Genomic DNA, 27,393 nt, shown 5'->3' with positions numbered 1-27,393 from the left:
ACTATTGTGCTTTAATGCAGAAAAGCAGAAACTACTGCCCACTTGTTTGCACAATACCGCAGAAAGAACTCCCTACCGCCCACTTCCCAGTGACCACAGTTTGGTAAGACCGTAACACTGAGACCCGTGACTGTCTGCCAACCATCTTCTGTGAATGAAGCGGCTCCTGTCCACCCACTGACACCTCAGTCCAGCCCCACCACACACTCCAGCCTGCTACATGGCACATCAGACAAACCGGAACAGGAGAAAAAGTATTTTTTTTCCCCCAGTATGGGTCACCAAGACAAACCAGACTGAAAGACTGATGAGTGGTTTTGCTATTATAAAGGCGGAAGCAGGATTAAAACTCAGAAATCAAAGTAGTTCTCACATCGAAGAAAGCAGGAGTCTGCTAGCATTTTCTCATAATAGCTACTCTTCCACATTCAGAGTCTCTTAGAAAATATAGGTTTTGATAGTGTCTTTTGATAGAGGAATTCTGCAAAACTTATTCTACTTTTCTCCCTATCATATCAATAATGAGAAGGTTTGGGGAGTTTTGTTTTGTTTGTTTGTTATAAGGAGTCCAACTTGGATGCCTATGTAGTTCTTTCTTTGCCATTAAAGAAAAAATTCATAGCATTCACATTAGAAACACTAGTTTTTTTCTTGTTATAATGTATAACTCTCTATTGATATTCTCTACTTGTTGAGACATTATTCTCCTCATTTCTTTTGGTTACTTGAAGATACTTAAGACAGTTGATTTAAAGTCTTTTTCTACTAGATCCAATGTCTCTGCTTCGTCTCTCCAGTGCTTGCTTTATTTGGATGCTTGTATGAAATCACCAAACTCAAATATTCACATATCTATCCCAGCTTGCGTGTTTTGTTCTTTGTGCTAAAATCATGGTCATTCCTTATAGTTAGGGTATTGTTCAAATTTCCATTTCTTACTTTTTTATTCCATTGATACTTTATGCATCAGTGAGCCCTTTACGGGTTTGTGCTACTCACAGAATTAATGCCATGTAATATTTATTAGGCTTATTGGATTAAATAATTAGATTTGTAGAACAAATATAAGAGCCCACAAATTAAGCAAAGATGGGTTAGTTAAGAGAAGCTACACTCTGGTGGTAAATGGCAGACAATTCACAGATTATCTTACTATTTAATCTGAAAAAGTTTATGAATATTTTTCCTCTTTCCTTAAAACTACCAAATTATCTGCTCAACCACTGCATAATATTAGTTAGACTTTAGAAAACATTTTCAGAAACATCCATTCAGATAACCACCAGGAATCAGAAAAGAAAAATAATTACAAGCAGAAGCGGGTCTGGAGGTGTTATATTTAACTTAACATTTAACTTTAGATATGTTGAGCTTTTTTATAAAGACAAGACATCTCATAGGCACTGGAAAATTCCAGCAGGCAGTTGAAAATACAAGAAAGGAGATTGTTAGACATGTTTCTCCTCCAGGGCAAATGTGGGAATTGTCTGCACAGACCTCCTCCTGAGGCCCTGGCAGAGGGCCAGCTCGTTCTAGGAGGGCATGCACAATGCCAAGGTCAAGGAAGAGGCTTTGGAAAAACCCACATAAACATTCTCATCTTGGCACAGAGTCTCTGATCCTGTTTTTCATTTTTATATGGTCAGATATTTTTATATAGTCTATTAAATCGGTTACATTTTATATGGCCAATTATATAGTCCATCTTACACGTGTCCCTTTTATTTTCTATTGTTAATATTCATTACATGTCAACTTTTTTTTAAAGGGTAGAAAAGATAGGAGAAAAATAATAATCCTCAAATCACTTAAACAGGATTTGGGGCTGGCTTTCTACTTAAATTATTAGACCTTTAAGGACCTGACAATTCCCACTGAGGGAGAAAATCTTTGATATAAAGTTCTATTTGAGAAGAAACAAAGAGAGAGCCTTACAAAATCCTGTAATTTTTCCACATCTTTTCTCATGGAACTACATCTGCAGGGGAGCCTTCAAAGGGGTTATAGTAAAAAATCAAATGAGATAATTTATGGGAACAGGTTTTAAATTACAGATCATTAGACAGACGATGATAACAATAGACAGACACAGAATATATGAAGTGATGTCAGCAAGATGGCAGAGTAGGAAATCTCCTGCTCATATCTACCCATAGCAACAATAATTTGGCAGCCCTCCATGGACAAAAAAATGCCATCATGGGAGCTCTGGGACCCAGCCACAGGTCAGGAGCAATTCTGCCCTCCCAGGGTCCCACCAGGAGACACAACTGAAGGCAACCCTGGAGGGAGGCCCTCCAGTTTCCAACCGGAAGGAGATCCTGAAACAGCTCTGTAACTGGGCTCTGGCTCCTCCCAGTAGTTCTGTCCACGAGGAGACTGGGCCAGCCCCTCACTGCCCAATCAGGAAGCAGTCCTGCCCCTCCAGAAGCCTGCCCCTAGAGGTCAGCCCTGAAATCTCAGTCTGACTGTGGATCTTGAAGGGGTCCTGTACCCCATTCTAAACCTGTCAGCTGCAGTCCGGAAGCAGACCTGCCCACTCAGGCCCATGGAGGGAGACACACTCACTCACGCCTCTACTGGTAGGCCTGCCTACTTTGACCCTACTGGACTGTGAAAAGGCCCCATGACTTGGCTCCAGCCCCTCTTAGCCACAGTCCTTGAGTAGTCCTGCCCACCCAGGAGTCTGGCAGGAGACACTTTCTTCCATGCCCTTGAAAGCAGGCCTGCAGACGTTGGTCCAAGCTGTGGACCCTGACGCAGCCATTTGAATCAGTTCCAGACCCTCTCCGACACAGTCTGGGACCAATCCTGCCTGCCCAGGGACCTGTCCCATGATGCTCCTTCAAATGCAGACAACAATGCAAGGTTATACAGATCACAAAAAATCAGGCAGACACAACACCACCCAAGGACACTAATAAACATCTAGCAACTGACCCCAAAGAAATGAAGATCTACAGACTGCTTAACAAAGAATTCAAAATAATCATGAGAAAGAAGCTCTAGGAGATATAAGACAACACACACAAGGAAACAAAATCAGAAAAACAATGTGTGAATAAAATAGGAGTTTAATACTTCTGAGCAGCCTTATTGAAATGCATCTCAGAACTTTCCACCCTGAGGACAAAGCAGGAAGGTTTTATCCGTCCTTTTTGGTTGTTGTTCTCTGTCCGTCAAGATCAGCCTCATAGGCAGGTACTACTCCCCATACTCCACAATCACAATTATAATGTCCCTTGGATTCCCTGGGAGCATCAAGGAAACCATGGACAGGAAGCTTCAGGTAAGTGGTACAATCCCAGAGGAGGCCCTGTTATACCTGTTGGAAGCTGGACTTGCTCCTTACCTCACTGGCTAGAGATAGAGGTGTGGCTGAGAGGATGTGTCACCCAAGAGATGTCCAACAGATTACAGCACATCTTTAATGCCCATAGTCTCTAATAAGAGTGAATACAAAAAAAAAAAAGATTATTTTCTACTGCTGGCTATCCTCACACTTCTGCGAGATCCCCTGCTCGGGAAGATGCTCAGGATTCTTCTGTATGATATCAGACTAGAAGGCTCCATGCCCCTGCTTTCACTGTTTCTTTGGTGACTTGACCCACCCGGCTTGGAGAGCACATGGGCTTTCTAGCCAAGAGGGCATGTTCTCATTCTGAAGCTCAGTCCCAGTCCCTCCACACATATGGGCTAACATTTTGTTTGGAGTATTTTGCATGTATATTCATGAGAGAGAGTGGCTTTTAATTTTCCTTTCTTGTTTGTCCTTGACAGGGTTTGGTATCAAGGTTATGCTGGCCTCACAGATGAGCTGGGAAGTATTCTGACTTTTTTTCTGTCCTCTGGAAGAGAATGTGGAAGATTAGAGTTTTATCTTCCTTAAAAGTATCTGGGAGAATTCACGTATGAAGGCATTTTAGCCTGGAGTTTTCTCCGTTGGAGCGTGTGAATTATGGATTCACTATCTTTAACAGACAGAGGGATATTTAAATTATCCATTTTATTTCTTGGACACAACTTTTTAGGTTGTGTTTTTCCAATAATTTTTTCAGTTCATTTAAATGTTCACCATGATTAGCAGAAAAGTTTGTTGAAATGTCCTCTTGTTATAGTTTTGTCTTATTGATTGTATTGCGTCTTTTCTATTGCATTAATCAATGCAGTTTTTTCTTGTCCTTTTGCTTACTTTTTGTTTAATCTGCCATTTTTTAAAGAAATTCTCAGGAAATAGCAGAAGTAGGCAATGATCAGATCATTAATATTTAGCCTGCCCTTTTTTTTGTAATATGTGCAAGGAAGGCTGCTAGCCTGGACGAAGCTTCATCTCAGTTTTGACCTACAGCATTTGGTTTTCATTGAATTAAAATGTCCCCTAATTTCTATCGAGATTTCTTTTTGGAAAGTATATTAATTAAATTCCACACCTTTTTAGGTTTTGAAGTTTTTCTTAATCATTGATTTCTAGCTTAATTCAACAATGGCCAAGGGACTTATTCTGTAGGATTTAAATCCTTTGAGATCTGTTCAAACAATTTTTATGGCCCAGAATAAGCTTAAGTAAATGTGCAAAGGTACACTGGATAAGAATGTGTATTCTGTAGTTGTTGGGGGTAGGGTTTTATACAACCTACCCATTATACAAATATAAATTACATATTTACATATTTTGTCCAATTTGTTAACTTTGCTGTTAAAATCTTCTGTACTTTCAGTGTTTTTTGCCTACTTCTTTAATAAGAGTCAGAGAGACAGCAGTTAAAAGCTCCTCACTCCGTTTTGTGTGTCAATTTGTATTGTCTGTTTCTCCTATTGTTTCTGTCCATTTTTCTTCATATATTTTGAAGCTCTTGTTTGGTGCAGAAAATGTCAGGCTCACTATATACTATTTCCTTTCTCTCCAGGATCTCTCCCCCCTTGCAGGTCTGGCTATCTTGGGTTTCTATCAGATATCCTCAAGCAGTTAACACTTTCTGGCTGGTTTACTAGTTTATAGAAATGAAGCTGTTAAAGACTGAATACGTCCCCCCAAAATTCATAGTTGAAGCCTTAACCCCCAGTGTGATGGTATTTGGTGCTAACTTGCAGAAGTATTTAGGTTTAGATGAAGTCTTGAGAGTGGGCCGCTGGTGACGGGATTAGTGCTCTTTTAGGAAGAGGAAGACAGAAGCGCTCTCCCCAGACACATCAAGGGAAGGCTGCCGTGAGCACACAGCGAGAAGGTGGCTATCTACTAGCTAAAGCAGGCTCTCACCAGGAACTGAATCTGCCACCATCTCGATCTCAAGACTTCCCAGCCTCCAGAAGAGCAAGAAATAAATATCTACCACTTACGACCTCTATAGTATTTTGTTACAGCAGCCCAAGCTGCCTGAGACATTAACTTTCCTAAACTGACCAGCCACCTTGCTAGACTCAGTTCCTTTACCATGAGGTAGGACAACATAGGAATAATCTGAACATCCAGAGTTTCCTGGGGGATCAGGCTGTGTATAAGACTTGACTTGCAATTGTTTGGTTTCTTTCCCTTCCTCACTCTGCTTTCTCCCCCACCTCCCTCACTGTATTCTCCTGGTAGATATCCCCTAATAAACTACCGGCACCTCATCATGGCCCCGGGTGTGCTTCTGGAAGAATCCACCTAACACACCACATGATCCCATAACTCACGGTTTTCTCTGTCCTTACATGTGAAATTTTCCCCTTGGCACTCTGAAAAGTATTAGATATACACAAAGAAAGGTAATTTATATTAATGATAACTTTAAATTTTAATAATGTATTTTAATTGACCAAATTTAAGGGACTGTATCAATTTCAGTATTTGGTATTCAGTATCTATAACTTGAATTGCTAGATTTAGGATTAGGATTAGTTTAGGACATTTTCTAAACCAGGAGCATTCTGTGTCTTCTCACTTGAGGGCACAGAGAAGAACAATCTGCCTTAACGTACCCTACTTACTTTCTTATTGAAGGCCCTTGACTTTCACTCACTCACATGCTTTGAAAAACTCTCCATTATTAGAGCGAGTCAGAAAGAAAAGATATTGCTTATAAAGCAGTATAAATAAGAAGGCTATATTGTCATGGAGTTTAGAGATCCTTGATCTCTACTTTTATAGGAAAGGAGGAAACTTCATTTCCCTAAGGCAACTCATAATTTAGTATTACGATCTAGTTTTTGTGTTGCCAAAACCAGAATTTTTTATCACCATAAATTGCTTAGGATTGGCTACTTGGCACATCTACTCGGATTACATTATCAGATTGGTTTAGAGTTGAAGGAAGTGTGCTAGAGGGCAGACAAAGACAATAAGGGTAAGATAGAGGGAAGACCAGGACTCTGGCAGAAGAGATGAGAAGAGAATGGAACATACCCTTAAGGAAGGAGCCCCGAAGGGATGGCCACATCCCAAGTAAAGAGAGAGCCAAGCAGCCAGGTGGATGATCAACTCTGGTGTTAAGTCAAGTGAATCAATAGAAGAGTGGAAGGGATTCTATATTAATCACAGAAATGATAGCAAGCTCTCCTCTGCCTTAATGAACACAGGATATAGGAATATGGAGAAATAAGATGTAAATCTTCACTCATTTTTATTCCACCTTCTCAAGGCCAGCATACAAAATATAATCTATAAGCACAGATGACACACCACGGACCATAAAATTGATCTAGAACTTCATTTTCCAAACCTTTATCAAAATGTTAATCTCTTTGGAAGTTCTTTTTTAACCTCATAAACCAATTTCTGGTTGCTAAAAAAGTAGAATATTTTAAATAGAACCATCAGATGACCCTAGTTCACAGACTTTGACTAAGGATATTAGGACAACGTTTTATCTTTACTTTGAGCTACTAATGGACATATAAAATATAAGTGTAATTACTGTTTAGCTTTGTAATTAGTCAGGAAGAAATCAACTCTTCCTACCAGAGTTAAATGGAAGCCCAAATTTCCCGAGATTACCTTTGTAATGTATGCATTTGGTCCCGTGTGGTTTACTAAACTGCGGTTAATGCGCAGGACACGCTTTGAAACTGTTTAACATTCTCTTGGGACAGAGCTTTTCTTATGGTCATATCAGAGCCAAGATCATTTTCCATAAAGCGAATTCCACTTCAGTACCAACCCTATTCTTTCAACAGATAATAAGGAAATTAAAGGGGTGTCTGGGTGGCACAGTCAGTTATCCATCCGACTTTTGGTTTTGGCTCAGGCTGTGATCTCAGGGACGTGGGACTGAGCCCCACTTGGAGCTCTCATAAGGTTCTGTGCCTGGTCCCGAGTCTGCTTAAGATTCTCCTGCCCTCTCCCTCTACTCCTCTCCTCTCCATTCTCTCAAATAAATAAATCTTAAAAAAAGAAAGAAAGAAAGAAAAGTAGGAAATTAAATCATAGTGGTTAAATTTTTTTTCTGTCCTTAAATGAGTAAGCGGTTTCAGTAATTTAAACCCTAGAATGGTAAACTGGTCTCAGATATGTCTAATCCGGAAGTGTCTGCTTTTCACGTAAAATTTTATGATCCACTGGAGAGGGACAGTATGAGAGTACGTTAGCTAAGGATCAAGTGTGCTGGGGTTGCTTGTGTTCTGTGACTATAGGGGTAACTCTCAGGGATCTGACTACTCAGGGATTTAGTTGGGTTTAAGTGCTCTCGTCTCACTGTTAAGAACTGTGTATCTCCTAATCCTGGAGATAAGTTAGGGCAGGAGACAGAAGAATCAGGCAGAGCAGGTGAGAAGTCATGTACTCACAGCCCGAATCAGCATAAAGGTGTATGCCCCTTGCAATTTGGTAATTACTCAGGTGCCAAGGGCTTACTTAGGCACATCAGATTCTGGGTTTAATGGGGAAACAGAACACAGAAGCAAATAAACTGCTGGCGTCTCTTGTTCCCTAACACATACAAGAAAAGGCCATCCCCAATGCACCAAATCCGTATTCTTTTCAGTCAGGAAGCTTGTCCACCCCACCTCTTGTCCTGGGGACCTCTCAGGCACACTCCTGACCCACACCCACTGTGCCAACAAGGCTCCCCTTTCCTTAGGCTTGAGTCTTTCCAGTTCTGTGCAAAATTTATCTCTTATTCTTTTCCTCATAAAGAAAGCATTTGTTATTAAGTGCATTACTGCTATCTTTTTTAAAATGTGATAATTATAAAAGATTTTATGCAATCTGTTTAACAGCAGGAAACATTCACCTTATCTGTCCTTTTCAGCACTGACATGCATCATGCATACCTTGGGGATTTTTCTTTTGGGTTTTAATTTAGGCATGATAGTTGTATGCGAACAAGCACAGTGATTTAGGGCAGTAAAAATCACCAAATAACCCTGTATAGAATATCATAATTATTCTCATTAGAAGTACATCTGAAAATGGGAGTTCTGTCAATTAACCAAATATGCTAACTTCTCTACAGATAAATGCTCGATTTTAACAGCAAATTCTACAGGCATGGGTAAAACACTGCTCTGTAAGCATTTAGACTAGAAGGGTTTAGCTGCAGTTAAAAAAAAAACTGACAGTGGGAAAATAGAGACAAACATTCAACTTTCTAGCAAAATAGGATATATATTTTTTTTAAAAGATTTTTATTTATTTATTTGACAGACAGAGATCACAATAGGCAGAGAGGCAGGCAGAGAGAGAGGAGGAAGCAGCCTGCCCTGCTGAGCAGAGAGCCCGATGCGGGGCTCGATCCCAGGACCCTGGGTTCATGACCCGAGCCGAAGGCAGAGGCTTTAACCCACTGAGCCACCCAGGCGCCCCAAATAGGATATATTTTGATCTTACAGAATAGATGAGGGAGAACTTACCATATTTTTCAGTTATGGAAGCAATCTGCTATATAAATAAACACATAAATAAACACATGTACGTATATATGTTCGCACGCATATCTGTAAGTATTTTATTTTTGCTGTGCATAATAACTTTATTTACTACTTTACTATTTTACATGTACACACAAGTATATCAGTTTGCAATAAACCATTTCCTAGGTTTCCCGAGCACATGAAAATACAAATTGTCATTTGGATTACACCGCAGCATGAAGAACAGTTCTACTTACGTGGCTTCCTTATATTCTGTCCTAAGAACACACTTGGACTACCAGATGGTGCACTAGAGCCTGTTTGAACTTGACATTGACAGCAGTAACTTTAGGTGCCCATCATAATTCAAACTACACTGAAACTGTAACAATATGGTATTACATAAAGGCAGAGAGGGGCTGAATTCCATTATGTAGCCAGTATTAGCAGTGATGGCTTTTTGTTTGTCTGTGTTATTTACCGTTACATCTGGATTACAGTTCTCTGAGCTATGAAATCTTCCAGGTTCAAGTTGAGAGGCATCCTCCCAGTACAAACAAGTATGGAAAAGAAGTCATTTGCTCAACGGCACTGGTACTAGCTGCCCAGGCTGCTAACACTGAATATCACAAACTGGGCAGCTTAAAACAACAGAATTATTTTCTCACAGTTTTGGAGAGTGGAAGTCCAAAATCATGGTGTCAGCAGGTCTATGCTCCTTCTTCTGGAGCTTTAGAAAAGACTCCTTCCCGGCCTCCTCCTAGCATCTGGCAGTTACTAGCAATACACACTTATCTTGGTTTGCAGCCATATCGTTCCAATTTTTGCTTCCATTTCTACATCTTCCATTTCCACATGGCCTTCTTCTATTGGTCTCTTCTGTCCCTGTGTGTCTCCAAATCTCATTCTCTGGAGAAGGCTGATCTGGAGCTCACTGATCCAAAATCCAGTATGACCTAATCCCATACGACCCTAACTTGATCACACTGTGGAGACCCTATGTCCAAATAGAGTCACGTGGGTAAGAATCTGTGAGAACTTGAATACATTCTTTTGGAGGACACAACTCAACCCACAATAGTATTCAACTGGTAAAATTTAATTAATATTCCTTTGAAAGGTTCATTTTTCTTCTTCCCTCCTGGTAGACTCATTATGTTCAACAGTATCTTTTCCTGGTCTCCTTCTCCCAGCACGGGAATAACAGAGCCTCATGTTCACAGTTAACCGAGGCATTTAGCTCACAGAGAGAGAAGAGCAGCTGGATGAGCCTAATTCTTTGTTTCTCGTTTGTCTTTCTTTGGCTTTAAGTTTTCTAGATTCCACAAGAGAGAGGTCACTCTATCTGTGTTTCTGGGACACTTTGACCTTCATTTGTTGATTTGGTTTATTTATACATGACCTCCTGACTTGACGAAACACCCTTCCACAGCCTAAATATACTGCAAGGAGGGGCACCTGGGTGGCTCGGTGGGTTAAGCAACTGCCTTTGGCTTGGGTCATGATCTCAGGGTCCTGGGATCGAGCCCTATGCCAGACTCCCTGATGAGCAGGCAACCCGCTTCTTTCGTTCTCTGCCCCCCACTCACTCTCTCTCACACTCTCTCTCTCTCTCAAATAAATAAAATCTTTAAAAATAAATAAACTACAAGAAATGTAGATAGTAGAAATAACATATAGCCTTTAATAAATCACTCAAAATCTGACATTCCTTTGTAAACACTTGATGTAATTAAGAGGAAAGAAAAAAGAAAAACTAGATAAAAAAGAAAAAAATGTAATCAAGTAGGTTGACAACCAGCAAAAGATAATTAAAATGATCCTGTTTTTGTTTCTCCATTTCATTAACATGCAAATGAGATTCATGAAGTTTGATATTGTGGTTCACCAAGAGCCATAGAAACGAATTAAGAATGAAAATGAGTCTCACTCATGAGGACTTCTGATGAGTCTATAAATAAATGTAAAATATGACCTGATCCAATTAATAACATATATATTTTGTGTGATTTATTAAATTTCAACAAACAAAATAATGATAAATAGTTAAATTAAATTTTGTACCCTTCCATGGGCCAGATTCTAAGAAAGCTCTTATTATTCAAATGGAGCTATGGTAAATGTAAAAGCCTGCCCTACTTTGAAAAGGACTATAAGGGCTCACTGTAAGATCAGTGCTGTGATGTCAGCATTCCTGCTAGGAGAACTGTGGGGGCAAGGGCTGGACTGGTCTCCAGAGGGGCTAGGAGAGCTCACTTGCCTTTGGTCAAAAATTCAGAATTGCAAATAAGGAGAGAGAGTCCAGTGTGACCATTAACCCTCACTACAAGGCAAATAAAAGTAACAGACAAGCAGGGTCTACGTAAATGTATTCAAAGCTCTTCAAATTCCCCATTTGATACAAGGATCTCTGTGTTTGCTCTCCCACTGATGCTTTCACACCCAGAAACACACATAAGTGATTGTCTCAAATAAGAGGAGATATCATTTTAAAATAAACTTAAATTTAAAGTCATGCTAAAGTATCAGATATTTATCATGTGTACCAGATGGCAAAACACAGACAGACAGACAGACACACGTATGATCCATTTGTTATGTCCAATGTTCATTGTGCTCAAGCATTACAACAGCACCAAGGATAACACCAAGGAGAAAAATGAGAAGTGGCTGACATATGGCATGCGAGAAGGGGATAATAAATGAGCAAATCACGGTTTCAATAATATATGATGTCGGTGTCTATTTTTTCATGGTTGCTAAAAATGTTTTCTGTGTTAGGATTGCCAAGCCTCCTTCCATAGAATGTAAGTGCAGATGGCTTTTGCCTTAGCATATTATGGAAAGGGGCCACGATGATGCTGTGTCTAAGTGTGCAGAGTTTTGAAATTCTCTCTTACTTCAATAGCAAGTTGCCTTTTAATTATCCTCACCTTCCTTTAAACATAGTCAAGCAATCAAACACAACCTACCTAAGAGATTGTCAACAGTATGAACTGAGTATTCCTACAGGAGCACGAAACTTATTAAGTTCTCTTTCCTCCACAGAAGAGAAAATCATGTCACCTATATTGAGAATGAAACAAACGGTGGGATTCTTATTTTTAAATAACTAGCATCTTTGAAAATTACCTCTTCTGGCGAGATCCCTATTTAACTTGAAATAGAGGGTCAGTTAAATTTTCATGGCTACTATCTACATAATGATGTATATTGTTGTGGAAAGGTTTATTTTATAAGAGATAATGAAGCTCACCATACTGAAGGAATTCGGTTCTTCTGGTGCTGAAATGATGATACAGGATTTTAAAATAGGATGTGACCCTTGGCCGTTCCAGAACCAGGCCTACAGGCCCTAAATGTCCCATGAGTTCCAGCCATTTGCTGATTGAGAAATGAACCTCCTTTCAAAATACTGCAATGATTTTATTGTAAGAGAATGGAAATTTAATGAGATTCATCATGAACCGATCAGAAGGAAAAAAGCAGACTTACCATCTCTTCGATTTAGTCTTGCAAATCCAGCACCATGACTGCTAGAAAGTTCGGACGAACTGCTGAATGATGCCTGAGACAAGGTGGACACCAGAGGCTCATCACAATCATCTGCCAAAAGGGAAAACCCGCGTTCAGGTGAGTACAGTGCTGACCGCTTTCTTGGATCCAACAGGTCAAACAAACAAAACAAAACCAAGCAAAAAGGTACCACGATCTCGAACAACATGCCCGCTGCTTATATGCAATTTTCCATTCGGGGTCTATTAAGTTCAGTAAGAAAAGAAAAAAGAATTGAAAGACAAGAGAATAGGAAAATAGGGAAGAAACATTTCCACAGAAATGATAATATCTTGAAGTGGAAAAAAGGTTTACCAAAAGCAAGAAACAAAAATACCTAGTCAGTATACTGAATTTATAAAAAATGTATATAAGGAAAGATTTATAAATTAAACTATATTAAAATTAAGAAATTATGGTTGCCAAAAGACACAAAGAGAAACATCATCTGTGAAAAGTACGTGCAAAACAGCATATGATTAGTATGCTAAATTAAGGAAAATAAAATAAAATAAAAATGGGGTTGCCTAGGTGACTCGGTTGAGCGTCTGAATCTTGGTTTCAGCTCAGGTCATGGTCTCATGGCTTATAAGATCAAGTCCTGGGTTAGGCTCCATGCCCATCAGGGACTCTGCTTGAAGATTCTTTCCCTCTGCCTGACCCCCAACTCACACACACACTCTCTTTCTAAAATAAATAAATCTTTTTTTAAAAAAGAGAGACAGAGAGAAAGAAAAACTACCTTTAAATCAGTTAGAAAACACACTTGGAAAAATAGCACAACAGAAGAGCGGAGAGCTCACAGAACAGAACCTATATAAACTGATGATCTAACTCATCAGTAAAAAGAAGTGTAAATCAAGACTACAGTTAGATACTATTTTACAGACAGTATATTCTCAAGATTTGAGAATTTTGACAACACCAGATCATCTGCAGAATGTGGGCCAAGAGAAGCTCCAACAGGCTGCTAGTAGGAGTGTAAATTTGAGCACCTACTTTAAAAAACCATTTGTCATTAGCTTGTGCATTTGAACTTTCCGTACCCTGACGCTCTTCCAATTCCCCTGATACATATGCCATCCTGGGCAGAGTATCCCTAGGACGAACTGTTGGTCTCAAGGAGTTTGCCTTTCTAACCCAAGGATGTGATACAAGTACTAGTATTTTCTCTGTCCTATGAGAAGAGAAAAGTTGGGAAACACTGACCTAGAGAAACTCTTGCATTGTGCACCAGGAGACATGCAGTTTCCAGCAACACTGCTCATAATAGAAAAGAATCGTTCACAACTCAAACACCCAATGACCAAAGAACAGATCAATGAATTATAGTACTCATCACAATGGAGTAATCTGCATCAATACAAAGGAAACACACAAATGCACACTGAAGATATGGTTGGATCTTTAGACACAAAATTTTTAGTGAAAAAAATCAAATTATAAGAGACCATATAAGACATATTTGATAGTTTTAAGTATCTTAAAAATAAGCAAAGCTAAGCAATATGTTGTTTAGGAATACATGTGAATTTTAAAAAACTATTTAAAAAAACAAAGAAATGAAAAGCATAAAATTCAGGATAGTGGTTACTTCTGGAGGAAGGTAATGTGTCTATAGTGTGTGTATATACATGTATGTATACATCAACATGCACATAAGGATACATATGAAAGCATACATCTGTCTATCATCTATGCTTTTTTTTTTTTTTTAGGATTTTTTAAATTTATTTGACACAGAGAGAGAGAGAGATCACAAGTAGGCAGAGAGGCAGGCAGAGAGAGAGGGGGAAGCAGGCTCCTTGCTGAGCAGAGAGCCCGATGCGGGGCTCGATCCCAGGACCCTGGGATCATGACCTGAGCGGAAGGCAAAGGTTTTAACCCACTGAGCCACCCAGGCGCCCCTATCATCTATGCTTTTATGTGTACCACATACAAAATTAAAAATAAGGCACAAAGAAAGAGGGAAGGGATAAGAATAATCTCATGGTGACCACAATATCCATATATGCTTATTTTATTCAGTTAGTTCTTCAATATATTCAATCTTTATATATTTGTCTTTTATTTTATACAATTATTAAGTTGTTGCCATTTTTTACTCTAATCAGAAAAAATACTTCTTTCATATTTAGAATTTAACATAATTGGTAATTAAAAATCATGCAAGGTTATTGTCCTAATTTTTAAATTAACAGTAAGCAATTTCATTTAAATTAATCTAGGAATTATCTAGATTCATTTGAAATTTTATGAAGCTTATTCTGCCTGAACAGTTATTTTTAAAGTCATTAGTAGTTTCATTGCTTTAGTATTCAAACTACAATATTGTTGTAAGTCCTGCTATTTGAAATGTTTTTCTTTAAAGCTAAATGTCTAGAGTATAAGAGATAAGGAATGCCAACTTAACATCGGCACGCCTTTCAGAAGAATTTGCCTGAGATAGCATTTCACTTTTTAAGACCATCTCATTTTCATTTAGAGTCCACTTTTTCTTCCTGCACACCTGAAGTTCTTCAGCTAACTCTTAAGACAGACTTGGTAACTGGCCCACGGTTCACGCATGTCTACTGATTGGCCTAAGTACTGACCCTGTCCCTCTGTGGGTAATTCAAGTATTAAGGAGGACAGACATAAAGAGACACACAATTCATGGGGTGACAGAGGGAGTTCTGATTATGCCCAGCCATGAGCAACTTACCAAAACGCCTTAGAGCACCGTGGAAAGGGCCATGCGTGCGTCTGCATGTGCAAACAAGTGCATGATCTCTATGGGGAGAGGGCATGTGCCGGTGTATTTACCAGAAGTACAGTCATTTTTGAATCATTATTAGTATTCAGGTGTAAGTGTGACCAAAAAAGGGTGTTTAACTGCAATTCACAATCAATTATGCAGATTCAAATCGATGTTTCAGATGTAAAATGCCTCTCTAGTGCAATCACTCTTGAGGGCATATATTTACTGCTCATTTGTTTTTGCCATTATAAACTGAGAATCAATACTGTTCTATTTTTAGCTTATGGTGGCATTAAAATAAGAGAATGGGTGTGATTTCATTTATAGGGGGAAAGACATGGGATATGGGAAATGGGTCAGGGAGGCTTCTGGTGTTTGGTAAAGTTCCAGTTATTGGTCTGAGTGGTGACTACCTGACCTTATTATGTTTTACCACGAACATACATATTTCCCCCATGAACTACTGTGTGTTTATTTAGCAATAAAATATTCTAAAGTTATTCTTGCATAAAACTAATAATAACAAACAGACATTCAGTAAATATTCTGTGCTAAGAACTTAACAATTTTCACAAAGTTATTAATCTCTATCACTCTCTCTCCTCTTTGAGATACCAATATTACTTACAGATGAGGTAACTGACATACAGACTTTGGTTAATTTGCTTGTCTCACTGAAGTGGAACCACGATGTCTAAAAAGTTAGCTGGGGCCTAGAATCCAGGATGTAAGAACGACCTAACTACAACTATTTCTTTAGATTTGGAATACAGGAATTTCATCAGATACCATTATGACATAAACAACTGTCCCTCAAGAAGTTGTATTACTGGGGCGCCTGGGTGGCTCAGTGGGTTAAGCGTCAGCCTTTGGCTCGGGTCATGATCTCAGGGTCCTGGGATGGAGCCCCACGTCGGGCTCTCTGCTCAGCAGGGAGCCTGCTTCCCCCTCTCTCTCTGCCTGCCTCTCTGCCTACTTGTGATCTCTCTGTCAAATAAATAAATAAAATCTTTAAAAAAAAAAAAAAGTCGTATTACTCTTATTCCAGATGTGCCAAGCAACTTATTACCACAAAACTATAAAATAATAAATAAACTATAAAACTATTGATCTTCAACAGTCTTGAAACAAGGGAGGGAGGTTTCAGACGGCAATAACAAGTCTGGAGTAAAAGGAATAGTCCCTCTAGACCTTAAGAAAATGGAATTATGGATTAAACATCAGTCTCCTGTGAACTGAATTCCAGAAAAAAAGCTTTCTCTGATGGCACCAGTAAATGCAGTGAAATACACGTTCTAGACTTGCAAAGCTGTGAACCACAACTGAAGGTGACTTAACACCCCAGGGGACAGTTAGCAACATCTGGAGACACTCTAGTCATCACAGCTTGGGGAAATTCTAGAATCTAGTGGGTGGAGGCCAGGGGTGCTGCCATCATCCTATAGTGCACAGGGCAATCCTCCATGACAAAGAATTATCCAATCCCAAATGTCAATAGTGCAGTAGCGGAGAAACCCTATCCTAGACTCTAGAAAAGCAACCCAGTGAACTAGTCTTCTCTGGACTAATCTCCCATCTAGAACTCTCGGCTTCCTCAAATACTCATGATTAATAATTTACAGCTTCTCAGAGAGCATATGATCATTGTTCAGAGTGCATAAATATGTACGTATTTAAGCAAGGAGCATTCAAATCTGAAATAACATACTAAGTCAGTTCAAAAACATAACTGTATTATTTTTAAACAAAATACTACGTCAGATCATGACCATCCTGGTCCCTACATCAGAGATGTATATATATGTACATTTATCTTATGCACATAATAGTATGTATGTATTACAATATGCACATAGTATATTTGCATATGCACAAATGTGTACTTACATATATGTGTGTGTAATATGTTTGTGTGTATAATATATAGATAATTTAATACATACATGTACATACATATACATACATCATAATGTATACATGTACATTTATAATGTGTATAAAGGCTGTATAAATGCTAAGTTGGCTATTAAATTATAAGTGATGGCATTCACTGTATGCTATCCTTGTAAATATATATGAATATATTTTGTATGAACACATATACATATAAATGTGTCATTAAAAAAAGAATACATACATGTATACATATACATAAACATGAATCACACAAACCAGAAATATACATATACTTATATGGTTTATACATTATATGTATATATAAATGTATAAAAATATGTATTTATATGTGTAAATATTTTGTAGATTTAAAGTTATATATGCATTAGTACACACGTATTTACATGTCTGAATATGCTATAGGTTATACATATTATATATCATTATATTATTATAAATATATACACATATTATATATTATACATACAACACATGTATTACATATATAATGTACACATTTGCAAACATAAATATACAGTGTACAGTACTGGGCCTTCACACCCATCCCTGCAAGTCTCCGAAGGACTGCCCACCGCACAAGTCATCAAGCAGGAAGCACCTGTGCTAACTGTGGAGGGGGCAGTTTGGGACCGTCCCTTCGACCTCTGCGGCCCCCTCCTGCTGCTGTGAGCAGATGTGCCGCCCAGGCTGGGGTTTTTACCCCAGCCCACTTCTCCCCCAGTGCTGCAGGCCGCTCACCTCTGCTTCCGGCCCATCATTGGCATATGTGCCGCCCGTTCTTTTTCTCTACAGCCTTTGCTTTGCCGTGGTGTGGAGGTCCTAGCCCCCAACTCCTCTCGATCTGTCTTTTGACACTGAGAAGGAAGGCTTCTGAATGACAGGAGCAGGATGGAACTGTTTCGCTGCCCTCCCCACCTGTTAAGATAGGCCCAGTGAGACTGAGGCCTCCCTGGCCCCCGGGGCTGCTCTTTGCACCCCTCACCACCCGCACGCGGGACAGACTGGGCTGTCTACCTCCCAGCAAGAGAGTTCTGGCCAGCATCTGCTTTCCTCCTAGGGGCTAGAGGGCAGAACGGGAGTCATCACAACTTCCACCCAGGCTTTGGGCTGCCCGCAGTGCATGCTGGGGACTCAGCTCCCACCCCGTCCCACCCCTCACCCAGCTCAGCGGCCACAGGTGAGTAGCCAACTGCACTGCCCCAACTCCCTGCAGGAACCACATGTGGACCGAGTACAGCCTGACGTCTCTATGATCGGAGGGATCAGGCGGGGGATACATCTAGGTCAAAGGGGCACAGGAGCTCATTAAGAGTCCAGTGGCTAATGAAATTTAAAAATACAGTCATTGGGCGCTGGGTGGCTCAATGGGTTATGGCCTCTGCCTTCAGCTCAGGTCATGATCTTAGGGTCCTAGGATTGAATCCCGCATCGAGGTCTCTGCTCAGCAGGAAGCCTGCTTCCCCTCTCTCTCTGCCTGCCTCTCTGCCTACTTGTGATCTCTGTCTGTCAAATAAATAAATAAAATCTTTAAAAAAAAATACAGTCATTAAGGGGGAAGACTTGTACTATTCAAAACCGTAGTAGGACATGTTTGGTTAATTAATGTCTTTTTCTATTAGAGGAAGAAATGGACATGACTCTTACTACTCTGTGTTTTTCCAAAATTGTTATTTTTTATTCAACCTTTCTGAAAGTCATATTAGAATTTCAACATTACCCTTGATACACTCAGAAATGTGAAACTAGAGTTTTTAATCTATTTTTGTAAAAAAAAAATTCTATACCCTGATTACATGTAGAAGATAATTTTAATGAATTCTGTTAGAATATCCATATTAACCTAATTTATATTGAGACATTTTCACATACCACACACACACACACACAAAGATACACAAACCTACAGCTTTTGGGTCAATATCTCAGAAAAGTCACCATTTATTCTTCACATGAGAGAAAAACTTACCATTGTCATTAAAAGACAATGATAAATTAGATCTCTGGCAAATTGTGTATATAAAAAAACTCAATAGCCTCTTACAAATAAAGATGCAAGCTACAGCGTAAGTATTTTAATATAGCTCGATTGAAAGTAATTTAATTTTATTTTACTAAGGGCTTTAATGCATAATTCTCATAAGTAAGTAAAAGCTGTTCAGTTTTTAATAAAAGTAATTCAATTTTCTTAATCTCTGTGTAATACTACCTGTACTAAGATAATGGGTATATGTTATTAGCTGCTTATGTTCTCAGTGCTTCACATGTATTAACTCATTTGATCCTGACAAATAGTCTGTATTACTTGATAGTATTAACTCCATTGGACAATTGAAGAAAAAGGTATACCATGGTTAAATAATTTACCCAAGGATACAGAACTCCTATTCTGAGTGAGTACACTATTGAAACAAGTATTGATAATCTTAAATATACTTGACCAAAACAAAGGTCTGATTTGCAGTAGCATTTAGCTAAGTTGTCACTGAGTAAAACAACCTTCTCTATTATTTGGAAGTCCTGCCAAAATCACTGCATGTTTGCTAATAAATCATGTTTCCCAGAGGACTATGCATTGGAGAAGGATAGGACTGGATTGAAGAGGATAGGATATAATGGGACAGGACAGGATAGAGAGCAAACATACTTAATTTTTTTTTTTTTTTTTTAACCAAAGTGGGACTTGAATTCACAACTTTGAGATCAAGACCTGAGTGGAGATCAAGAGTCAGACACTTAACCGGCTGAGCCACCCAGGCACTTCCATACTTAAAATATTTTTAAAATTCCCATACACCTAGAGGCAGGGTTGAGATCTTAGACAAGGAGCTTTAGAAACAACAGAATCTCAGTCTTCTCAAAAAGACCTAGTCCAAATATTCCACTGACAGAATCAGGATTAAGGAATGACCTTCTCTTCAAGAAATCCGTTTCCTGGGCGCCTGGGTGGCTCAGTGGGTTAAGCCGCTGCCTTCGGCTCAGGTCATGATCTCAGGGTCCTGGGATCGAGCCCCACATCGGGCTCTCTGCTCGGCAGGGGGCCTGCTTCCCTCTCTCTCTGTCTCTGCCTGCCTCTCTGTCTACTTGTGATCTCTCTCTGTCAAATAAATAAATAAATAAATAATCTTAAAAAAATTAAAAAAAAAAAAGAAATCCGTTTCCTTGAACAAAATGTCTTATTCTAATCTGTATTATTGAAATTGTCATTCAGTTGAAATTAGGAATCATCAACTAATCTAAGAAATTATGGAATTGTGCTAGCCTATATAAAAAATACTGTGTACAAGCCAAGACCTCATCCAAAAAATTAGACAATAATATTGTTCTTTTACCATAAGCCCAGGCTAAGTTAGTTCTACAAATTGTTCAGGCCTAGTTTCAAGATTCCAGGAGTAGTCCCATCTCCCCACCCTGGCATGGCACAGGATCCAGTCCCTCAGGCACCTCTGACTCTTGCGCAACTAGAGAATAGGTATACAAAAGGGCAATGGCCAGATGACATACAAAAATACAACTCTGACCTATAACCTACAGCAACCAGCCCAGGAAGCCAACCTACTATCTACAGTAACAAGCCCAAAAAGCCAAATAATAACCCCTGTATCAACTGGCCCCAAACAGCCAGGACTTGGCTAATAACTTGCAACTTTGCTAATTTTTACCTCTGCTTTCAACTTAGTTCTGGATAAATGTATTTCGTAGAGATTTCTAAATCTCTACCAAATATAGAAGGAACCAAATACACACACCTGATCAATCACATAGGATGTCCTGCTTCCTGCTCAGCCTGCTTTCTGCTTCCCCATGTCAGCAGCCTCCAACCCGAGCATACCTTCAGCTATAAAGCTTTCCCTCCGTCATGTCTGCCTTTGAGTCTCTGCCCAACACAAGTGATGATGGCTGACTTCCTTGTGATAGTGAACTCAGAACCACTAGCCTTTGCCTCTTCTCAGGGTCTTCCTTTACTGCCATGATAATGAGTTCTTCCCAACCCTGCAGGCTCATCTGCACAGTTGTAATCATCTCAGGCATTCGCTCAACACATCAAAGAAAAGCCCCAGAAGTTCATCCTAAGAACTTCCAGAAGACCCAGGTATGTCTGAAAAGTATCATCAGCTTCCTGATTAAAAAAAAAAAAATACATGGATCAGCTCCAGGTTGTCTCTGGAACTGAAGGTGGAACCGGCGCCTTCAGTAATGCATCCTGGCTGCAAAATGGAATCACATGGGGGAGAGCTAAGACTCTCCTGTGACTGTGCCCCATTCCAGGTCACACTCTGACTTCCTTCGTCTGGGGTGTAGTGCAGCCAGTACCACGCTAGCTCAGAAGCCAATAAAACAGACTTCCAGATTAATCCCTATCCAATGGAGAGCTTTGTTCCTTCTGCAAATGTCTTTCTGCTTTTTCTATGGCTTCATCAGGCTGGTTTAAAGATTGAAAAGTGGTTTGTGTTCCATACAACCCCCCTTCTTCCCTCCACAGCTAAGTCAACCACCCATGTATGGAGGCAGCTACTACACAGTAACATTCTGGCAAGAAAAAGAAGAAAAAGAAGTTTTAAGGAATAGTGATACAAGTGGTCTTAAATAAAGTACAATTTTTCAGAAGAGCAGGCGACAAAATATAGGCCAATCCTAATTTCATCTCTCCTCATCATCCAAAATAACATTTCAACTCAATTAAATACCACTGAGTGTAGACCACTGCTAAATTCTTTAGCTTCTTTGAGTATTAAATTTGACCTCGGCATGAAAATTAACACTCACTTGAGGATACTAGCTTTAGATATATGAAGTAAGACAAACATGAGCTTCTAACTTTGTCCATCAGTGGCTTAAATCTAAGAACAACATACTGCCGCAATTTAAAACAAGTAAGTATCGGTATTTTTTCTACAAGTGGTCAGACTCACGGGGTGATTTTCTCGTTGTCAAGAATTTATTATTGCAGTAGCCTCTCAGGTTCTATACATTTTCTCCTATAGACGCCATATATACATTTCGTCCTATAGACGCCATGTGTGAATTATATATATAATTGTTTAATACGCTGTGATGTTAATGGGATAAGCTTTCACTTGGAGGCAAACACGGGCTTATGTGTCCCAAGTTAGAGCCTTGGTTTGAACCGCTTTCCCAATTTATCTGCACGATTAATGGATTAATGGGAAGGGAGTTAATTTTAATGACAACACAGCCAGAGGCTGATTGATTTTAGAGGCTTAATACCAACTATTTAAAGTCCAGATTTTAGGACAAGGAGACCTACAAATCCAACAACAAAACCAACCAAAGTTGAAAAGGTAAAACAAATAATTACAAAGCAAAGAGATATCAGAGCTCTAAGACCCTGCACACGTCATGAACTTTTCCCGACAAAATGGCCGCATGTGACACTGTGATGAAGAGATTGAGGACCCGTAACACATAACTTTAAGCAGTTCCTTTTACAATCACATCTAAATTTCAGAACTGACTCTTGATTTAAAAGGGACTTACAGGGAAACTTTATAGATAGTATAAAACTCAAAATAATTCAAATAGATTTCAGAATGTAAGACACAGATTAAACTGACATTAAATCCATGGTAGGACAACTACAATCAGGTGGTAATGAAGACATTTCTTTAAAAGAAAATAGATTTGTAATATATTATACAGAACTTTTTCTTCTCCTTTTTCTTTTTCTTTCTAATAGGTTCATGTAAAAATTCTTGAGTGAATTACACAGACAGTTCTTTGTTTTTCATAGCCCAGGAATAGAGACAGAGAAAGTAAATGACTGCTGTAGTAAGTTTGCTGTTTGTTGCTGATGTAACAAATTGCCACAAACTTGGTGGTCTCTGAAAGCAACAACAATTAATTATCTTATAGTTCTGATGTCTGAAGTTCAGACTTAACTTCATGGGCTAAAATAAGGTTTCAGCCAGGCGATGATTCTTCTGGAGGCTCTGGGGAAGAATCTGAGTGCTTCCCTTTGCCACCTTCTACAGGCCCATTCATTGCCTTACATATGGCCTCTGATTATCACCCTCTCCCTGACTCTCCTGCTGCTCCTCCTTTTGAGAATTCTTGTGATGACACTGAGCCCACCTGGATAATCCAGGATAATCTCCCCATCTCAAGAGCCTTAATCTAATAACATCTGCAAAATCCTTTATGCCCTACAAAGGTAACATAGTCAAAGACTCCAGGGATTAAGATGTGCACATCCTTGGAAGGCCATTACTCCACCTACCACAGTTACCAAACTAGAGGTGTAGAACCAAGAAAGGAAATTTTTTGCAGATTCTATGCCTCAAAATATTGCCCATTCATTGTTAAAATGCACTTTTGAGTCTGATGTGGGGACACACATATATTGCTTTAAAGAGGAGAACTCCCATTTTTAGTAAGCCATTAGAGTTAATGGAATCCACACATAAGATTGCAATTTGAGACAGACAAGACAAGATATATTACAAATCTATTTTCTTTTAAAGAAATGTCTTCATTCCCAAAGCCACTTGGAAGGTTACCCCAAGCCTCTCCTCAGTGCACAAAGCTGGGGCATTTTGAGCAACTGCTTCCTTTCCAAGTCACAGCCATACTTCCCTTTACTATATGTTACTCCTCCTGAGAGCCACCACCCCTCACTCCCTTCTGGAAGGTCCCTAACCTGAACAGGCATCTATCATGGCACCTCCTAGGTGGTCCGGGTCTCCACTTGCTGGGATCACATGATCAGCATCATATTGTACCTGTCACCCCACGCAGAAGCCAGCACGTGGTGTAGCATAGTGAGTTCAAGTACAGCTTTGGAGCCATCCTCCCTCAGCTCAAGTCCTGCCTCTTCCAATTACTAAGTGATCTTAAACGCTTCATTGAAACTGCCTCCCCCCATCTCTAAATGGGGATCACGATTATAATAAGGTAAATAGGGGTTTCTGAGGATTAAATGAGTCAGCATATAAAGAGTACTGGCACCTGGTGTATAAGTACATATAAGTGTTTGTGATTGCTGCCTTAAGTGTTTATTATTATAAATCCAAAACTCCAAGAGTTGGAAATGAATAAAATTTAGCTGGGTATCTCTTACAAAATTTTATTATAGGAATTTTCCCTTGAGAAGGAGAGAGGGGGTAGCATTTAACGTGCTAAACACAGTGTCATCCTACCCTCTAAAAAAATGAAAAAAAAAAAATTGGCACAGAATTACTAACCCAAAAAAGGAAGTAAAGCATCCTTGCGATGTACTGGTTTCCCATTAAGAAACAATTTTTAATGTTCCAAAAGGCCATATTTTTCTTTATATCCCTCAAGCTTTAGATATATTTTCTTTTCTTTTATTTAGATTTAGATTAATTATTCCAAGGAAACAGGATTTAAGACTGCTTATAATACAGAAATTGAGTGGCCACAATTCCCAAGGAAAGTGGAAAGGAATTCAGAGAACACGGGCATCTTTTCATCTGGACACCTTTGATGATGTCATTAGAATGTTCGGGAGCATTCACACTGTGCCCAGCGAGATCACATGTGCACGAACTCACAGCAATGATGACCTCCTAAGTGTGTGCTATTTCCATTAACTGATATTTTCAACCTGAAATTGCGATATTTTAGACTTTGATTCCTAGAGGGAAAATTGAAAAAGCCTCAATTCAATTCCTATTCTAGTCATATTAGATGATATTTCGACATTTCTGAGCAAATACTCCATTTTATTACTAAATTATTTTGAGAGTTGTTATTTGTGTCTCAAAATACCACACTTAAAGATGAAGGCTGAAATGCTGCATACTGATAAGGAGTTTTTCTGCAGATAAATGCTTTTTAATAAGTGAGCCCGTAAAGCAATTTTAATAAACAGCTATTTCTAACTAAGGGTGGGAGAGAGGGTACTAAGCCAACTAGAAACAATAACCTTCCTTGAGTAATAACATGAAATTAGATGGAGGCTATTTCCATTTCATTGGTTAAGATTATTGTGTTTGATTTCATAATCAAGCAACGGACAAGCTTGACTGGCTTTGGGGTACATTCCCACTCTGCTTTTGACAGCTTAGTTAAAAGCTGGCTGAGCAGATATATATTTGCTCATAGCTGCTCTGAGCTCTGGAACCTCCCTCTTCCCAACAAGGCCACACCCTCACTATAGAACCACAGGCTGCTGCAAGGACATCTGGATATCTCCAGCCCCTGAGCTCCTTAAATATAAGTAGCACCATGGCACAGGCAGCAATCTGCTGGAAAGATAGCCAAGTGTGTGAATCCTTCAGAAGGCAGAATTCTAAGACAGCCCCCCAAATTCCAGCCCCTTGCTACAGATACCTCACATAACCTTCTCCCCTTGAGTGCAGGCAAAATCTGTGCATACGATGGGATATCATTCCTGTGATTATATTACATTAAATGGCAAGAGGTATTTTGCAGATGTTGTTAATTAACTAAGATCCCTAATTTAGCTAAGTTTTAGTTACTAAAAAGGGAGATTATCCTGGGTGGACATGACCTAATCAGGGGAGCCCTTCAAAGAGTCCTAAAGGTCAAAGACACAAACAAGAAGCATGAGTGAAACTGCTCCCACCAGCCTTGAAGGAGCAAACTGCCAGGTTATGGTAAGCACCCGCCTCTAGGTGCTCAGAACAGACCCAGATTGAGAGCAAGCAAGACAATCAACAGCCTCAACTGCAAGGAAGTAAACTCTGCTAACAAACATGTGACTCCAAGCCTTAGACAAGACTGCAGGACACACCCTTTGTGCTTCTAGGTCTTTCATCTCTTTCTAAAACTACTGTAACCCTTCCAACATCCTGCTATCTCCATGATATAGCAAATACTGGGAATATAGCAAATACTGGGAACTCGTTTACTTCCTGGTCTCTCAGTGTATCTGAGGTCCCATATTATTTGCAAACACCATTCTATTAGCTGTTAATGTTATCTTAGGTATACGTACTATGTCTCAAATTAGATCAGAAATAACTTAAAAATAGAAAATACATATTTCCATTCCTTTGCATATCCCACAATGATCTACTAATAATAGTAGATACTAATAGTCGCCATTTGACTTTAGAACTTAAAATAAAAGGCTTAAAATAATCCTTGGAACTTTGAATATGCTGAAGATATCACAAGTGGCCATGATATGCCATTCTGGTTTGCAAGACTACTATGACTTACAACTGATAGCTCTCATAGCATAACACAAAACTTAGCAGTGCCATTCAAAATCTTTCTTTTTCCAAGCTAATTGTTTATATACTTTTCCTACACACACTTCTCTGGAATTAGAATCATGTATAGCTTTTACTTTGTTTTCATGTATAGAAGTTATCACTTTCACGTTAGTTCCTACAAAATTCTGAGTTGACCCAGGATTTGTTCACTCGTTCACACCCACACCTCTCCAGTCTAAATGCCATCTTCTCAACCTATCACTTGGGTTCTTCCCTGACATATGTCATAGCGTCTAATCTACGACATCTTCATGGAGAACAGCTAAAGCCTTACTAAGATGAACAGATCAGTGCCAATGTACCAGGGACATTTTAACTGGCAACCTCTAGAGAAAAACGCTAAGAACAGCAATAGTTATACGTAGTGTGTGCTATGATCCAGCCACATCAAATCCTTACCAGAATCCTGCGAGGAAAACACTGTCTCCATTTTCTAGATGTGGACTTGAAGGTCAGGAATTTCAATCTCCTGCTGAAGGCTTTGGCTTATGACTTTTTGCCATTCGGCGCCTTCACTTTGAACAACTACGTTACATCGCCAGCACAACTCTCCCGCTTGGTTGTCCAAGCCGTCGAAGTTACTTGAGCAAGAACACTGAATACGCTGTCCTAAGTGGACACAACGTGGCACAGGCGAGGTTCTTTGTATAAAGGACAATGGAACACATTCTCTGTGGTGACATTTCTTCAAATGTGCATCAGTGATGCTCTAGACATCACTTGCAAAAAAGTTGGCTTATTCAACCTTTTTTGAAGATAAAATATGGTGATAGATGCAATTAAAAATCCCTACCAGGGGGCGCCTGGGTGGCTCAGTGGGTTAAAGCCTCTGCCTTCGGCTCAGGTCATGATCCCAGGGTCCTGGGATCGGGCTCTCTGCTCCGCAGGGAGCCTGCTTCCTCCCCTCTCTCTCTCTGCCTGCCTCTCTGCCTACTTGTGATCTCTCTCTCTCTCTGTGTCAAATAAAATCTTAAAAAAAAAAAAAAATCTCTACCAGGTTTTTGCTCCATTCCTTTGCTTGGTAAAAGAGATCCCAAGGGTCTGCATATGAGAAACCTTATAAAAGGGTGATCGTCCTGGAACTGGTTGGCAACCCAGTTGGCCAGTATGGCTGCAGGCAGCTGAGCCCTTGGA

The 27,393-nt window shown here is 39.5% G+C and overlaps 1 protein-coding gene across 6 annotated transcripts in view; it reads right to left on the bottom strand.

Moving 5' to 3' along the window:
• LOC111152888 (contactin associated protein like 4) overlaps nucleotides 1-27,393 on the bottom strand; it is a 240,396-nt gene that overhangs the window by 192,377 nt on the left and 20,626 nt on the right. For all 6 annotated transcript variants that reach the window (XM_022511606.1, XM_022511608.1, XM_022511611.1 and 3 more), the window contains exon 2: nucleotides 12,322-12,432. In XM_022511606.1, coding sequence (XP_022367314.1) covers nucleotides 12,322-12,432 — 111 coding nt within the window. The remainder of the gene's footprint in view (nucleotides 1-12,321; nucleotides 12,433-27,393) is intronic.

This window comes from Enhydra lutris, unplaced genomic scaffold (assembly GCF_002288905.1).
Source record: "Enhydra lutris kenyoni isolate GAN:26980312 unplaced genomic scaffold, ASM228890v2 scaffoldscaffold30, whole genome shotgun sequence".
Classification (NCBI taxonomy): domain Eukaryota; kingdom Metazoa; phylum Chordata; class Mammalia; order Carnivora; family Mustelidae; genus Enhydra; species Enhydra lutris.
Note: the sequence above shows the minus strand (reverse complement) of the source record. Positions and strands in the feature narration are given on the sequence as shown.